Raw genomic sequence first — 18943 nt, forward strand, 5'->3', positions numbered from 1 at the left:
GAAATAAATCACTTGTGACAGTTCTGATCATTCTGAAACTTGCTAAGGATTAAACAAACTGCGCGGCCTTTCCCTAACCAAACAGGCTTATTGAATCCATCACCTTGAACCACTACACTGACATTAAACATTTTAAAGCAGTTTTATAGACTCCATTGCACACATGCACTTAAAGGGCAACAGAACATGGGGTTTTTTGAATGATGGGTGAATTAGAGAAGCCTCCCAGTAAGGCTTTGATGAAGAGAACTCAATACGCAGATTGTAACAGGCACTGACTGCCCGCTCTTGCCTTTGTATACAACAGTAAAAACTACAAGCCTAGGCACTGAAACTGGGAAAAGTCCATCTTCCTCAATTTAAGGAAATCGGGAAAACAGGCTATAGCCAATAAAAAGGGTACTTTAAATAGGATGGGCCAGCTGTCACTAATGTGCTCAAAAAACCCCACCCGTCTAGGTGCAGCATGAGGCAGTGTTATCTGGAGTGCAAGGCATACAGGACAGGGCCCTACCTAGGAGCATCATGTACAAAACATGCAACGGCTCTCTAAAGCTGCTGCTGATATTTGGTCAGAATAAAGCAATTGGTCCAAATGCTGGTGAATGATCAGGAAAATGAAGATAGCAAAGTTTGAACTAAAATGCAGTCTATAGGAAACCTCTGGCAAGCACACGGCAGAATGACAGGAAAGAACTTCTCTTCCATGTGTCTGCCTTTCCTCTGCTGCAGGTTGAATTTCTTGAGATTTAGTCTATTTGTTTGCAATCTCTTAACTTTTGTTACCTTGATTTTGTTTTCTGAAGTTTTACTTTTATTCTTTCAAAAGATCACAGATGGCAGAATTTTTACTCACTAGTGGTCTGGCCATGCTTCAAACTCTTCTGCTTGAGAGCAGGATGTGCTGCCAGGACACCCCAGCTCTCTCCATACCCAGCTCCTTAATCCTGCATGAAAGAACCTTGCTGCTAGACAACAAACAGACAGGAAAGAGGGGCACCCCGCACCCCCCAGCTGTCCTGCTTCCTCAGCCTCAGAGCTCTGCTAGCATTACAGACCAGATTTAACCCTGCAGAGAAACCACCACCATGAATGACTGGTGAATGTTTGCAGGTTGGTCAAAGCCACAGCCTGTGCTCTGGAGCTCGGAGAGGGATTTTTTGCTTTGTGGTAATTGACTGGTAATAACCCAGAGTGAACTTTTGCACACACACACACACAAAATAAAGTTTATTTATTATACCAGCAGAGCCTTCCCTACAGTCCCAATTATCCAAAAGATAATGGTAGGCTGGTGAGTAACGGAACGCATCTGTCTTTTCCAAGGAATCGGCAGTCCTGTCAAAGTGTACATATGCACACGTCACCTGTATGTGCAGCTCTGGCAGTTCCCTTCACCAATGTCCCCTGCTCTCTTCCTGCAAATCTATCTCTGATAGAAATATCAGAACCTTTAGGAACTGAGCACTTATTTTAAAAATCAGCATTTACTTAAATCCTCATAAAAGCATTTGCTTTTTTCCCCCCATTGCCTCCTGAGTTCTCTGCTCATAATATTCCCCCCAGTCAAACTGTACTGATCCAGTTCCCAAGAAAACCAACATTCAGACTTGTAGGAGGCATAAATTTAAGGTTTGATTCTTTGCAGCCCCACAGTGAGAGGAGGGGCTGATATTTTCAAAGTCAGATTTTGTAAGTAGCTTTGGAAATCTCAGCTGGGAACCTTATCCCATTGAAAAAAGAAAACATGCAGCTTTTCAGCAAGACACTTGGTTCTTTATCCTAACCCTGGAAAGTGCCATGACGTGTGATGCCAAATCAGTGAATATTTTATACATAGAGAGCCAGCTTACATCATTTTAGTGTTTTATGTTTACCTTGTTTTTTAAACCTGGCCATAGTGTGAGAGAAGGAACAAAAGCACTGATCAGGACTGCACTCCAGGAATGAAGCGTATAAGACAAATGCTTTGTGGGAACTATTCACACAGCGCGAGACCTTTTCAGAGCTCCTACAAGTTGCCAGCAAAGGGAATTGCTAAAGTGATTATCCCTCTCATCACAAGTCTTTATTACCTGATGGGTGATTGCTCCAAAATGTCAATATTAAGAGTTAAAATCAAACAACAAATTATTAAGTACTGTGAATCCTGGGTCAATTTATGATGAGTGACAGGATTATACAATATATCCCAGAAACACTGTCACGTTTGCTCCACGATTAACTTTGATTCATTCTGTCATCTCTTCTGACTGCAAGAGTCAACAGCAGCAGACCTCAGACAAGCGAGCGCTCTGCTGCCTGCTTCCCAGCACCTCTGCCACAACATGAGAGCCAAGTCCCATTAACAGTAATGGCCTGCACTAAAATAATCTCCTAATCATGGTATTCAACCGAAGCAGAGAGAATTTAATTTCACAGCCTTTGGTTATCAAGCAAAATTAAGTAAGGCAGCAGTATCTACAGTAAAACACTGTTACTGTTGCTGAATGATGGGGTAAACCTACTCCCATTACTCACTTGAGTAGCCCCACTGATATCCATGGGGGGAGCAAGGTGACCTTGGGTATGCAAATAATTTAGGTCTGTATGGGAAGTTGCCTGACACTTAATGCTCCAGAACTTCCTTCTCAGTTTCTCATGGTTTTATCAGACAAACTGTTTAGAGTGAAATTTTGCATAACAGGTATCTGCCTAAGACTGAACTTTTTGATGAATTTTGAGGTAAAAGATCCAGAATGAGATGAAGGAGAATAAAGAGCTGCTTAGTCTGTGCTGGAGAGGAGTCCTACTTCTGCTTGCATGAGATGCTCCAGATCCTCCCCGTTTTTAAGCAAGGGTTTGAAATTTTGCAGTTTAGCCTTGATGTCAAGAATATATATTACGTCAGCCCTGTGAAAATTTGCCCAAGTTTGGTCTTTCTAAAGACCTCTGCCAAATTCCAGTTTGCACATGTTCAGTAAGAACCTGTTAAGAGTTGAGCAATTCATTTTTTTCAAGATTAAATATTGCCTGAGCATACTCATCTCTCAGTTCTGTGGACTAGTTAGACCTGGCAGGCTTCCTATAGAATGGCAAGCATTGAGCAGCTCCTCGTATTGCTCCTTCAGGCTCTTGAGGGCCAACAGAGTGCAGGGCGCATGGCCTGAAAAGCACGCTACTGCCTCTCCTGCTTTTGCTGTTCTCTTGTAAGACTCAAGGCAACACCAAGGTGGTAATCTGGGAACCATCGAGAAATGAGAAGTCTAGAGGTAGCAACACATGCTTTTCATGCCCTGGAGAGCTAGGAGGCACCTGCAGAACTACTCTGTATTTTAGGTATGACCCATATACTATACATGGATCTAAATCCAGTGAAGTTCCTCTTTGCTCTTATATCAGCAACTCCATTATAAGTCAATACAAACAGTAACACAACCACAAACCTTTACTTCTATATATAGGAGAGAATACAGTCAGGTACAAACGCTTGCTCTTAGACATTAACCCTTAAGCTTAAAATCCTGCAGATGGAGCCAAGAATTTATTTGCATGTAGATATCACGCACACACGTCTACGCATACCCTCACCTCAACATTTGCTTGACAAGACTCATTGCCAGGCTTTTCTATACTGCTGTTTTAACCTCCAACTATGAAACTGTATCAGTATTGACGCTAGTAGTATTCCCTGCCATTCTAAGTAAGGCAAAACAAACCTGTGATTGCTAGAAAGAGAAGAAAATCAGTAGGGACAGTAAAGACATTTACAAGGTGCTGAGTGATCATTTAATTATGCAAAAGGATTTAAAAAGTGTTTAATGATACAGATGCTGAGAGTGCCCTTTTATGTCTACCTTTTTATACCTGGAATTGTAAAGTATACTCTTCAGAACCACAAGTATGAAACTACAAGACCAATGCAAAATATTAAGATTTAAAAAAAGAAATATAGGATGTTTTTGTTACTTGTCTTGAGGTTTTTGAGTCTTCAGAGTGAGAACTTATCACATCTGCAACCTCTTCTCTAGGAGGCTCAGAAACTATTCTCTTTTAAACAGAATGACTGCCAAGAATCTTGTATCATCATTTGATCCTAGCAGCTGAGAGCTTACAGAAAAGCATCAACTATCATGAGATTTGTGATAAAATTGTGAGATCTGGCAATCCTGCCAATAATTGGTCCAGATCTGAAATAACCTGAATTCAATCACACTTTATCCTCAGAGAAATGATTCAGGTACAAGTCTGTTGAATGCATTTATACCATTGACAACAATTTGTAACTTTACCCTGCCATACAGATAATTGGATTTGATTCCCAAGGTAACAGGTTTCGGCTCACACTGTTAGGAAGGCCATGAAAATATTAACTAACTATAAACTAAAAGAGCATAATGAATACTGCAGGACAGTAAAACACATCATCTCTTTTATATGCAAGGCAACAGGACATTTGCATTACTCATGAGTTATAATACAATCACTTTGGACACTGCTTTAAATTTATGCCTCTAAACATTTCTGCCTTACCAAAAAGCAATCATTTCACCCTTCTGCATGTATTCTTATAATAAGGACACTTAAAAGCTAAATTATTGTAATGTTTTATTGCTAGTCTTTTCTATATTCCTTCAACTGTATAAATCAGTGCTTTCCATTGGGAAGCTCTGTCTAGTACTTTCACACAAAATGAGCGGTGACTGGAGTCTACTGTGCTATAAAAAAAGCCACTCTTGACTTTCATTGGTCTGGGATATCTGCACTTGCATGACTCCCTAATTCAACACTAATTATTGTCTGGAAGAAATTCTGGCAAAGAGGTTTACAAAAAGGAAACATTTCTTTGACAAGACGACTTTTAAAAAATGGGAGCTGTTGGAAGTTTCTCAGATGGCAGGAATGTTAGTAGTCAAATGTAGAGTTGAAGAGGTGGGCAGCATACAGGTGAAGGGGGGAGAAGATCACAGTCAATGCGCTCAGCCACATGGCTGGGATTTATTGTATCAGAAAAGCAATTCATCTGTGCTAGTAATATTGTCAAAAGTGACATGTTCGTTGCAGGAAGACATTCAGAATATCTCCATAAAGACCTTGTCAGTAAGACTGATTCTTTCTACTTAACTCTCCCTTTCACCAATTCTGTCTCAGTAGATTCATTTATCAAGAAATAAAGAGAATTTGGGAAATGTAAATGAAAAATTAATCTAGGCCATAGTTTCCTGCATTATTGCCAAGAAAACACTAAGCCAACTGTTTATTCATTTTTAAGGACATAAGAGAAACACTTAATAGCTTAACAAACAGTTTTCAGAATTACAAAGGCTGAAATGAATAATGATGTAATTATTAAGTAATTAACAATCCCTTCTAGAATAATGCAAAATATGTCAGGTGTTAAACATGTGTTAACATGCCAGCCAAACAACTTTCTCTTTGTCCCAAGACACTCCCAGGTGAAAGGTTTAAGTGGGCATTGCACAGTACAACATCAGGCGCAGCTCTGCAGGTGGCGGGGGGGGAATTAATCAGAGAGGGATGTGTTGGCACCGTAACTGGAATGCCGCCTGGAAAAACACCAGCAATGGATCTCAGATGTCCCTGTGTGTTACTGCTGCACCAAAGGATTTTTTGCCTTGACATCTGCTAGAATTTAAGATCTGACTCCAAACTCTTTCTTTTACGCAACTAAAACTGCCATTGACTTAAAGGGAATTTTACTTGATAAATCCTGACATTAAAATTGGAATCAAATGTTATCTTTGCTGGACTGAAACCCAGCTAATACAGAGGAATATGCCAAGTGTGGATTTATTTTTAAAAAGTTTTAAAAAATGAGTATGGATGGTGCAGGTCTAGAGTGGACAGATGTGGGCACGTGGCGAGAGCAAGAACCCCCCCAAATTCGATCCAGTCCGGTTGTGCAAGCCTGGGTGTTCTCACCACAGCTGAGTGCATTACCCATCGAGAGCCTGCAGAGTCTCCAAGGTCCCAGGAAGGAATCAGCTGAGACTAGTTGGTAAGAAACAGGGAAAAGGCATAAATATAATCACAGGAAAGCTGACAAAGGAAAGAAATTTGTATTCCTTCATTTTTGAGGAGTTCAGCTAGCTGTTTTATATTCATGTTGAAGAACGACAATTATAATTACAGTTATTAACTCTCCATTTTACAATATATTTCAAGATCCAAGGAAGGCCAACCCATGAGTCATTTCTACTTGGGCCAATCTACTTAGAGCATAAAATAGCAAATGCAGCTCCAAACATGTGCTTAGGCTCCCTTGTTTTAACACTTTGCCCTTTGCACCAGGTCCCCCTGGCATTCTTTGGTTACTTCACTGTCTCCAGGGGGGATTCTCACAGCTGGCAGACAAATATTAAAACTGCAGCAATTTTCTCACTTAATATTCTTGCCAAAAAAAATGAGCTACTGGGGCTGTGCAACTCACACCAGTGCTTCCGAGACACAGAAGCATGTCACAGAATGAGGTAGGTCATGACAGACAACGAAATTCAGAGTACCTGCAGAAAGCCAGTATCTGGCCTCCACAGGAGTGAAGTAACACAGGGTGAGGAAGTGAAAACTTTCCTTCTTTTGCAGGGCTACTGTGCATCCTCTGGCACGGGGATGGGCCGGCTGCTGCAGACTGCAATGGCTTTTGCAGCCACTTTGCACCCATCCCAACAGCTGTCACTCATCCTGATGAACCTGGATCTCTGTGTCCACCCTGGCTTTGATGATGTTCCACTTTTTTGCTCCAGCTCTCTAGTCTGCTCCTGCTGCTTATAGAGAGAGCAAACTTAGGCACTCAGATGAGTCTGTCCACTTTTGATCTCCCTAAAATTGACAGCAAGCACTTACTGGGCTTTGGAAAGAGGCATCACAGCACTGGTGTAAATGAGTAAATACCAATGAGGCAGAGATTTAGGGTTTGCTCTCAATACCTAGTAAACAGCATTGATGGTGTTACAAAAGGCTGGGTTTTTTAATCTGTTCCAAAAAATGGGCACTCTTGTACATCTGCATTTCTATACACCAAAACTGGTCTCATTAAAACAAGTCCAGGTGAGTGGAGCTTGTGAATTCCCTTACTATTGACAAAGGGTAGAGGTAAATATATTGCTCTGCAATCCAAACTCATCCATACTGGGGAGTTCTAGTTGCCAAACCCAAATTAGGCTACACAGCACTAGTAATCATCAGAGGAAATTCAGGTGATAGAAAACATATAATATTAGTAGCTTCCCGGAGTCATGTCTATCTTAGTGTGTTACTAGCCACCACCTGCAGAGGTGAAGTGAGGTTAATCACAGTAGGAAACTGTTACGAAATAATTTTAATTGAGGAAATAACCAATTAAGTTTCCCCTGTGGCAAACCAGCGTAGTTGCAGGCATTTGAGCTATGCTGGAAACAACAGTACTACTCACAAGCTTAAAGCTGATGGGTTTTAGCATATTGCAGAAGCAGGATTTAAGCGGAAAACCCTCCTCTACCAATAGCTATAACAGACACACTGTAATTCCAGCTATCTTCCACATACATACGGATGTGTGCATACACCTTCTATTTAAGGGGGCTACCACACACACTGAAGCCTATTATAAACAACTTGTTTGCAACATGTAAATCAACTAACACAGGCAAAGCCTTCAGCTTCTAAGAGCATCTTTCTGATCAAGAGTGCTGTTGCAAACAGATGCTACAGAGCATGAAAACAACCATTCTGCCTAATTCCATCTCTCTCAGCAGAAAGCCTATCTTTAAAAGTCACTCATCGCTGAATGGCCTTTGGTCTGCAGAAAAATGTGAAGTATGCTTTAATTACATCCCCAGTGGCCTCCCATTTGATGTCTTGTCCACTGTATCTCTGGCAAGACAGCCCTATCTCTGGATATTTTTCAATTAAACTAAATGGCGCTTACTTGGGTCCTCACTGAATCACTATAAACAGCATGTGGCAGTTTGCTCTTTACCCGTAATTTTGAAAAGAGAGGTCACCTCATTAAACAAAGTAAGATTTCTAGTAACACTTAATAATAATGGCCACATTCATTAACACTACATTAAAATGGAATCCCTTTGAGAATACATATCACACTCTAAGAATGTTTATATCTAATGCGTTAATATTTACTGATGTTCTCACAAGAGAATTCAAACACTGTCCACTTTATAACAATACACTGTGAATTAAGCACCATTTGACCTGTTAGATATGCTGTCCCGTTATTTTACTGTACCATAGCATTCATATGTTTCATTCACATTTTGTTTCCTCTTTACAACAGCTACTCACATATATAAAATGAACCGGATATCAGCCCTGTGTGATGAAGAAGCCTTTGCTGCATCGTCTGAGTTTTCAATTTGTGCCCAGCGTCAACTTCTTGCAGTGCTGTGCAATACAGAGAAATTCCATCGTACACAACTTACCTCTTTGGTGTGGGTATGGAAGGAGACTGACATGTCCAAGAGAAGTTTTCTCTGTTCCACTCTTCGGACGAAGTCCTGAATCCGTACTTCCAGATGCCGGGCTGCTTTATAGATCTCTTCAGGGTCACATTCCCCAGTCTGAGCCAACTGCTCTGCAGCCTCTAAAAGTTTGTCTGCATTGGTGTACGTATTCTACCAGCAAACAAAGCAAGGAACAGAGTATGAGTAACACAACCGTGGCAAGTAAAGCCCAAAACAAGCTGTTTACACTTTGAAAGGTATTAAAGCCAGTGATTACTGGAGTTTTAAAACAATAGTAATAATTCCTACCAATGCTGCCATCTGTGAAAGGAGAATGCATAAAGCCCCACAGACCAATCCCTGAGTAGGCACAGAATAGTTTATTTGAAACACACCACCGCAGCACAGTCCTGCCAGGCACAGACACAGGGCTCTGCACTTGTTTATTTCCAAGTCCCCTGGAATTTCTCACAGATAATATGATGAAGCAAGCAGGACTAACCACCTCAGAAGGCAATGCTGTTTCATGTGACACTTGGCTACAAGCTCATTGCAAAGGACTCCCAATGGCTATCATAGTACAGCAGGTAATCTCACTAGCCAGAGACATCTTAGCCTCAAGAAACATTGCCTTTGAATGGCTTTTGTGTGATAACCTGAGAAAATGGTATCTTCAAATTGCTTCTGTGTTTTTTCCTCTTGTCTACTATTCTGCACTGTATTTCTAAAAGGAGTAAATTCAGTTTTTAGCTTGCAGCTGCCGAGGTAAAATGCTCAAAGTGCTTTGGAGGTATCATTTCCAGTTTGTCTGAGGTATGTACCTGCCCTCTATTGCATGAGAATTTGAGCACTTCACCATCCTGAATGGGTTTACCCCTGTAGCTCTGATCTTTGAGACACAAGACATTTTACCCCTACTTTACAGAGAGGGAACTGAAGGGTGCAGAAGCTAAGTGATGTACCCAAGACATGCTAGACTGTGGAAGAGCAGATGTTGAATCCCATTCCATCAAAGCTTAGTTCAACTTTCAAACTACCTGCCCATCCTTTCCCTCTCTACGTCTGTGGAAAACGTCATTGAACTAATCCACCAGAAGGTCTCATAATAACAGCAGAAATGTAGAGGGAGTGCAGCTTATCTTCTCCACAGCCAGGAATTAAACATAGTCTTACAGGTTATTCATGATCAGTGGTATTTGTACAGAGCTAGAGTCAACAGCCCTGTTGCCACAGATGAGCTTTCTTCACTCAGGTTGAGGCCAATAACTCTGTAGTGCTCAACACTTAATGAGCAAATAAGAAGAGATAAGATATCAGCTTAAGGGAATTTCCAGGACTGGGTTGGATCTTCAGAAATGCTCAGCATTGGCCTAAAACTGCCCCCACTGGGAATTTTAATCTCCCCATCAATAGAACCAGAATTATATATAGCACTTCCCTTTCAAAAATCCTACTGAGAATCCTCCTCAGCTTAAATGTGCGTTAACTTGATATATATACTAAAAAACATTTGAAAACTGTGGACACGCATAGTCCTGAGCATTAAAGGAACACAGTCAAACATAAAAGCCATGGATCAAGTCCTGTTGCTCTTATGTAGATAATACCCCGCCGCAGTCAATAGCTGTTGCTTGAGAAAATACTGAATACAAAGAAGGAACATGTGCCTTTAAGTGTTTAATGGGGAAGATATTAGCAGTTATAAAAAGCAAAAAGAAAACGGCTAATTCACTGTTCATTTTCCCAGTTTCTGAGGGCTGACTATAAATATACAATATTTGCATTTCTCCTTTTGGACTGTGAAGAACATACTCTAGACAGTTTTGTTACCAATAGTAAATCTTTATTCACTCACTTTCAGGTCACTGCTATGATGGTTAGGTTGTTAACAGCAGCAAAATTTTATGTTTTCATAATCATTTTTTGGAAACCACTTCAGCCGAGAATTTGTAAAAAAAATGTTCCATTTAACATGATCTGAATTAGGGACCAGTCTCACTTAACAGCATCCTTTCTGAATGATTGTCTTCCAAAAGTATTTGGAGCAAGCCCCAAACCTAACAGTATTTTGCAGTCTATTCCACTCCCAAGTTTTTCATACTTTATCACTACAACAGCTCAAAAAACAGTCCAGCTCCCTGGGGAGAAGGTTGTTCTCTGTTTTTATTTACAATATTTAGTATACTTTTAAACATACTCACTCGCTACTTATGGCACAGATTAGAGACAGAAACACCTTCTTTGAAGCAGAGTATGAATAAAGATTTGCTGCATTTGTCTCTCATAAGCTTATATTCAATTCTGCTGAAAACCACTGCAAGTCTACTGCCTCCAACATGTGCTGTACCACCTAATTACATCTAGATGACCTGGGTTCAGCTCTATGATCATATAAAAGCACTGGATGGTGGAAAGCGTGTAGGCTGAGCCCTAGACTTTAGAGGAAAACGGAGTACAGACTGGCCTCAGTAGAGGCCACACTGGACAGACAGTAAAGGATGTAGCGTCCCCTTGTATTGCATGAGGTTCTCCAAAGTAGAAGGGGATTTTTAACTCAAAGCTGGCTGGATGTGGATGGAAATGCATGCATTGCTTACCCTGGGCTGTGCAAGACAGTGTTAGTGTATGTTGGTTCTTCTGCAAAGCATTCATCTCCAGTTTCAGACAAGACTGCCAAAGCCTGGCATAAACATGCTGAGGACATGAAGCCTCAACATGGTGCATCTTGAGCTTGGTGAAGTTTTTCCTCATTTTTTTTTTCTATCTTTGTCCACTGAGTTCCTAGCTAAGTCTCTAGGCTTTAAAACAGGTGAAATTTATGATAGAAAGAAAGCTAACGGCTTCATTCCTGCCATTCTAGAAGGAAGGCTAGGTGCTGAGAGATTTCCAGCTCAATATTGCAGATTCTAGATGTTTAGATACATTTCAGATAAGCAACCACATTTGGGAGTTAACTAATCCCACCTTGAACTCCAGAGCTTGATGTATTCATGAAAGGATTGCCATCCAGTGTCAGATGGGATATAAATACAGTACAGGCCAAATAAGCCAGGGATTAGTTATTTGGTGAGTCTGCCCTATTTTTTGTTTGTTTGTTCTGTTTATTTGTTCTTATAAGTGCATGTAAATCACATCAGAAATCGTGACATGTACAGAACATTTTGTACATCAATATTTCTCTACAACTGCTTTATCAAAGCTGTGTTGAACCTGAGAGCTTCAGCCTGTTTTGGTACTATAATGCTGCATCGCTTTCCTGCTTCACACTTTCTCATTTTCCTCCTGAACTCCCTCTCTTGTTTGTAAGCTCTTCCAAGCAGAGACCCTCATTTACATTTTTGGAGTGCTTTTTTGGTGTAACATAACCCATACTGCACCAGGGAGGGAGAGGAGGGAACTGAAGAGAGAATCAAGTCTCATGAAGTCCCATGATGAATAAAAACATATAATGGATCTTCCTGTACAAAGGCATCCTCGTCCTGCTACCCCCAGCCAGAAGAGGTTATCTCAGACTCCCAACCCTTCTGAGATGCTGAAGGATCTACCAGGAGCACATGCTCCAGGCACAGCTCCATTGTGGCATCAAGATTGAAAACTTTCGGAAGAAGGTAAGAGCTAATGCAATCCCAATAGAATATTTTGCTGCTAGAAGGGCAATTGCAGCTGTACCCTTTTCCATTCTGCTAAACCCAGTCCTATGGAAGGTTTTCTGTGGCATCCTGAGGAAAGTGTCACCAGAGCCAGATAGTCCCTCCCACGAGGAGACCCACATGCAGAATCTCTCTTTGGTATGTGGATCTGTGGAAATTAGTTCCTGTTAAACTATAACAGCACCAGTTCCACAGAAAAATAACCTTTGTATTATACTACGATATGCTCTCTGAAAGTTGTTAGGGGTGTGTGGTGTTTTTTTCTAATGTTGTATTAACCCCTGAAAGAACTATCTGTCGTGTGCAAATCCTTGAAATTCTGTCTCAGTGATATGCTAGCTGGTATTAGGCACTTCTTTTGCACCATCTCAAGCACAAAACCAATTTTCATTTCAAATCTCTTAATAACCTTTCTATACTTATCTTTGCATAATCACCTATTTCACTCATGAAATCTGCAATCACAAGAAATTGAAAATGCACACTTCAGGTTTCAGAATGGAAATGGCTCTAATATATGCTTTGGAATTCATTTTAGACAGAACCTGGAGGCTTTTATCTTTCTCTTTTTTGTCGTTTGCAAGAAACAGAAAACATGATTAGGGAAAAGACAGAGACTAACGAAACTCATATAACAATCCATTCTACAGTTCAGAATCAGAAGTGCTTGTTATCTGATCCCCTGGCAATATTTCCTAACAGGATTCACATAACTTCTGTTCATTAATTATTAAGAGTTTGATATTCTGTAGCAGGTTAAAAAAAAGCTGGTTTATGAAAAAGCTGATGTGAAATTTCCCTGTTACATTCAGTACATTGTCTACTTTCCTATGCATTTCAGACCAATAAATGTCAAAATGTCAAGATTCACTTTCATCTTTGAGCCGTGCAGCAGATCTCAACTGAGATCCTACACTGTCTCCAGCTCAACATGTACAAAGACATCTCTGCATTGAAAGCACACTACCCAAATGCAGCTCTTTCAGCAAACTGCATAAGAGATTTCCTTAAAGTTGAAACAAACCTTACTTTGTCCTTAATCCTTGTGCTATAGAAGTAGATGTTTTATTAACTGTTCTCTCCAAATCTATTTAACCCAGAGCAGCATTGGCTGCATGCAGTTCATGCTTGGCCCATCTGTTACAGAGAGGGAAAATAGCATTGCAATGCTCAGTATAAAGTTGCCAAAGAACAGCAATTCTGGTTTGAAAGAATTTGGTGTATTTTTCCCAATTAAAACCAAAAATTAAACATTGCATGAAAAATACTGCAAAATGCATCAACCAATTCTGGATCAATAGAAAGGTTAGAGGTAGCAGAACAGAAATATTTTGCCTTTCTTATTTATGGTATGTACTACAACCTAAAGAAGTCTAATATTTTAGTCACTTAAAAATACACTATTTTGAAAACTTTCTTTTTTAAAAAATCAAAATGGAAAATATCAATAATCCTATATATATATTTGTGCTTTTCACTTAACCCCCCACCCCATTTTTAAGATATCAACCAATTTTGTGTAGCTTTTTGATTTTGACTTAAGTGCATTTTCAGAAGAGGATTCCACGTGAAGTTTTCCTTCTAGTCCTAGCAATTACACTTGTAACTAGCTTATTGTTGTATGTTTCTAGGCGGATCACATTGAAAATAACTGGGTCTAATGGTGGTCTAGGGTAAAGTTAGCAGCCCAGATTTGGGCAAATTGCTTCCAGAATAACGTCCCCTCACACAGTGTTTTACAGCTCTTTATTATGTCTGACTTTCATGGTAACCATCTCCACGTTCTCCAAGGTGGTGTGAACTATGCTGATCAGCTAGAGAAAGACACTTACTTGTATGCATCAGGAGAAGAGGGAGGTAGGAGATCAGAGGCAGGTGGTCAGATACACTCTCACATTAAAAACAAACTGCAAACCTTAAACACTGCACTTCCTGAGAACGTGCTAGAGATGCTAAAGGGGCTCGAGGCGGCACTGGTCTGTGTTATTCTGCGTTAATCAGGGTTTGGGGCTGTGAAAGGCAGTTCCGGCAAAGACTCCTTCTACTGACTCAGAGAGTTTTGTCACTGGGGTTTTACGATCTAAATGGCGTGGAAGAGATGGCATCTCTAGAGGTCAGTATGTACTGACTATACAGAGAATTTAGATCACTGGCTTAGATCTGATATTCTCCACTAAAGGCAAGTGATGTGAATCCCACGTTACACCTGCAGGTTGAAGCTGAGGAGAATTACTAGGTCTTCTGTGATATGATGTCTCCTTTATGTTCACTAGAGTCATGATTCTACTCATCAAAACCAAAGATGAAATTCCACTATTATTACTCCTGCCATAAAGATGGGATGTCGAGACAGGAAGTTCAAAGCCTGATCCATCTCTCACAGAAAACAGTAAAACAGCATCTTATACACTTCAGTGAGAACTGGGTCAGCCTCCTAGCCATTTACTTAGGATCACAGAGGGAGACAGAAATGGGTAAGGGCTAAAAATAGAACTGCAAAGGCCTCAGACCCCAGCTCTGTGTGTAGACAGTGGGTAATGCTCCTCCCCACAGAAACTACAGCATGACTCACATTCACAAAATGCTAATTATGGAGCTGATTCTGCTTTTCTTCTCAATCCTTATAATCTACTGTTATCCTTAATTACGAAGTTTGATTACTGCTATCAGATTCTTTGTTTAAGCCACTTTGTTAAAAATGGCTCTAGTCTTTTGTTTAGGTTAAATGCTCTCACATTCAGGCTTTTGTTTGAGAATTTTATCTTTAGCAATTTAATATTCTAAGCCTAAACTGAATGGCCACAATGAAGCATTTCTTCAATAAATAAATCAGGGGTTTAAGGAAGCATCCATCTTTGTCAAAATTCCTCCTCCCTTAAGAAGGGCAAAGGTTAAGTGCATATGATGATCTAATGTTCAATGTGATTTTATTCAGTTTGAGTTTTGCATAATCAAATCAAGATCTCTATTCTTGCTTGTGTTCTGTTACTCTTAATTCAAAACAGGCTTGCCAGGAGTTACAGGAGTTAAAGGCAGAGAACCTCTCTGAGGTCATGCAGCCAATTGCTCCACTGGTACAGGATTGTTCCCTATTGCACCCTGGAAGGGAAGGGAAACTTCTGCAGACTTTTTAAAAAAATACCTAGAATAATAAACTTTCCATCGTCTTTAGCAGACTGTTCTTCCCTTAATTATGGCAATTCATCTTAAATCTTTCTTGTCATAATTTTGTCCCAGTTTGCCTTACGCTGTCCTTCCTGAAATTTCAGCTCTTCAAATACTAGAGCCTGCTATATTCATCTCCGCAACTCTCTTAGGCCCCAGTTTGGGGAGAACATTTGAGAACAGCCTACCTTTAAATGAGTAAATAATAATCATATCTGTTTAAGTAGTTTACCAAATGAGGGTCTTGGGTAAGTTTGTGAGTGCAAGTGGGTGTCAAAATATCAACCTCTTGACATTCTCAACAAAATTGCTACTGTTCTCAGCACTGCGTCCTATTTGCCAGCGTAGTCTAGGAAACGGAGGGCCTAGAAAGGCACCTACGCTTCAGCACACCAGCACTGCATAGAAAACACTTCTCTCTCAGCTTTTTGAAAAGTTACCTTTGCAGCTGGTACATGGGTTTGCAGGGTCCTCACTCCACTCATCTCCCTTTGCAGGACTACGGCTAGCTTGCAATGTTTTAAATGATTTTTCTGCAAACACATATATATATTTTTTTCAAACTGATCTCCATTCTGTTATTTTCTGTCTGGGCATTGGTATCTACTGATCCATTATTACTTTCCTCACTGACACTTGAAACTTAGCTCGGGAACACCCGCAGATTTAGGGAATGTGAAGTTTGCTCCCATCTTAGATGGCTAGGAGGCCAGGTCTAATGCCATGCTGATGCTAATTAGTGCTTTATTCCTCCAGTAATTCCATGATTTCAGTGGGTTCTCTAAGCATAAGGGACCTTTCAGCATGAATAAGAAAGAAATAGTCCCTAGGAAGTGACAATGTGAATATTGCACAGCATCCTCACTAACTATTGCCAAGAATCAGGTATCTTTACATGTATCATTATCTTTTATTTATGATCTTCCCTCAGGGTTCACATACAAACTGACATGAATTTGTTGAATTCATTTTTAAATTTAAAAAGAACAAACATTTGAAATTTAAAAGAACAACAATGACATATTACACAAAATGCTGAAAACCCAGACAAAGTATATAAAAGCTACTTTAGCCCTTCAAACTAAAATAATAAGCAAGAGTAGAATTAACATCTGGAAATATGTTAGCTAACAGAAGTCTTTGTGCTATTTAATACTGAGTACCTACTTTAGATTAAAAAAAAAGTCACTTACAGTATACTTTATCACAACAACCATCCATCTCAATCAGGAGTGCAGTCACACATCCAGCAGAGAATACTCTATTATCACAATCACACTAATTAACTCCGGTGTAATCACATCTCTCATTCAATGAAATGCCAGTGAAATGTGTAATGAAATAATGTTTTAAATGCCATCTAATATTATACATTATATCCAATATTTAGGAAGTATGCAAAGGCACACATATAGGCACGTGTGGATGTACACACCACATACACAGAGCAAGTTAACTTCTCAGCTCAGTATGAGCAACTAAACCATCATTGACTTTTTCTATCACTACTGTAGTCTATGCTTGCAAGGACTTTGAATGCTTCCTAAGCTATTTTCTTCTTTACGTTGGAATGCTCAAAAACATTTTTGACAAAGATCTAGGCTTTTCAAACCTCTGCTGGGAGATTTTAAGTGTTGCAAGATTACCTTGACTTTTGTTGTAATGGAGAAGAGGAGGGATTTCTCATTCTTTTGTAGGCAAAAAGCTACACCCAGCAAAGGTTTCACCTGGAGCCTGGCACTCATCCTCTTTTCCTACCTATTTTATTTTAATGAGTATATATGTGTAGGCTCCTGTATTAAGTAAATGCCTAAGCATATGTTTAATATGATACATGTAAATAGTCCACCTCTTCCCAGGGAAACAACGTGTACACTTCATGTTACAGTGAGTGTATATCACTGCAGGATGCCACTGGAATCTGATCTGCATCCTCGAAGAAGCTGCAGTTTAAAGTAGCAGAAATACAAACCTTTTTTCACTTTGTGGGATGCGATTTAAGAAATCTTGATCTACAAAACTCCCCATAGGAACTGGAAGAATGCACGAGACTGAGGTTTTGATCCCACAAAGTCATTCAACCTCTGGCCTCTTTCCTGAGACCAAGCAAGGTTGCCAGCTGAGACAGCAGTGTTGCCACAGGAAGGCTCATCCACTGGGTTCAGTACACAGACAACTCTGTTTACAACCAAAGAATCAACAGAGGAAGCCATTTGCAGAGACTTTACTGAAGAAATTGGCAGTTTTAACTGAGGAGGTCTCACAGCTCTTAAAAGCCAGTAATTATACCTCACTTGGGCACCTTGAGGCATCCTGAATAGAGAGGGTACCTACTTAATAGGTTTATTTTGTGCTTTAGGGAAGGAATAGGAAATACAGTAGACAGGGTTATGCAGGTAAAGATCAATTAATATTGTTAGGAATGTGCTCCTCTAAAAGAGCTGAAGTTGATTAAAAAAGAGAAAAATATCTAAAGAACATATTAAATGAGGTGATGAAATACTCCTTTATGGACTGAAGGATGTACAAGAGCTAGGAAAGATATCTGAAACTGATGATCGTTGGCCAAGTTTATCGTAGCATTTGAACCTTGGTAATATCCACAGAAAGATCTTGGCCCTTTCTCTTTGAGAATATCCTTGCACAGTAAGTCACATGGAAGTGAGCAACAGCACAGACAACAGAACAAGGAAGGCAATGTGACAGACTGAGACGTCATTATACACTAGTCCTTCGATCAGACATGAAAATGAACTGTTTTTAAGTCCAAAAAAAGCCTACAATATCAAATATATGTTGGTGGCATAGTGAATGCACAAGAAAACCAGTATCATCACTGCAAAAAAGACTTGATAATTAGGTCATCAGTGGAGTGTATCAATTAGAGTTGCTCAAGTGACTGTGAGGTAACTGAGCCACTAAAACAGGCTCAGCAGAGATGAAGAAAGCGTCATCTTTTGCAGGAATGACAAGGGAGCACAAGGACAAGGAGGAGGGCAAGAAGGCCAACTGTCAGGAGTGAAATGCAGCACTGTGAAAGCATCTCAAATGATAAATACCATTAACAAGCCCAGATAGTTCATAGCAAAGCCTCACAACTTTTTTATGATAGGAGGAAAAAGGGAGAGAGAGTAGAGAAACAAAGAAATGTGGGGCAGCTCAGAGGCGAGCAGCAACCTGGGAGGGCACAGTCTTGTTTTCCATCCCAAAGGCTCAGCTCACAGCTTTTCCGAGCCCTGCAGACATGAATGGAATCACGACGGCTTTATCAAGTCCCGCCAGTGTCCCGAATAGAAATAACTTCAGGCATTCTGGGTTTAATACCGTGCTCACAATTTGGAAATTTCAAAGACACACTGATGAAAGTATTAAAAGGCTTTGGACTGTCAGCAGCGCTAGGAAAAGTGAGTACGAAATACAACCGGCAGCACCGCTGGCATGAAAGCAGAGGCAGAAATAAACCTAAGAGGACATGAATTCTGTAAACTGCCTGGCTTTATTTCTAGTATCTTGGCTTTTGTGAAACCTGCTTTAAATAAGACAGCAAACATTTCCCCTCCCTTCTCTCCCTGTTTCCCCCACAGCCATTGCCCCTATCTCAGCTGTACCTGTACTTCTGTTAATGTACAGCCCGGTTGGGACATCTTTCTTGAACCACGTTTTGAGCTGAGTGGGACTTTTTATAGAATG

At 40.2% G+C, this 18943-nt stretch overlaps 1 protein-coding gene across 1 annotated transcript in view; it reads right to left on the reverse strand.

The window, feature by feature from the left end:
* LOC112973832 (kalirin) overlaps nucleotides 1–18943 on the reverse strand; it is a 267351-nt gene that overhangs the window by 115772 nt on the left and 132636 nt on the right. Inside the window, exon 11 of the mRNA XM_026082189.1 lies at nucleotides 8418–8609. Within this exon, the coding sequence (XP_025937974.1) occupies nucleotides 8418–8609 (192 nt within the window). The remainder of the gene's footprint in view (nucleotides 1–8417; nucleotides 8610–18943) is intronic.

Source organism: Apteryx rowi, unplaced genomic scaffold (genome assembly GCF_003343035.1).
Source record: "Apteryx rowi isolate R43461 unplaced genomic scaffold, aptRow1 scaffold_57, whole genome shotgun sequence".
Taxonomy (NCBI): Eukaryota; Metazoa; Chordata; class Aves; order Apterygiformes; family Apterygidae; genus Apteryx; species Apteryx rowi.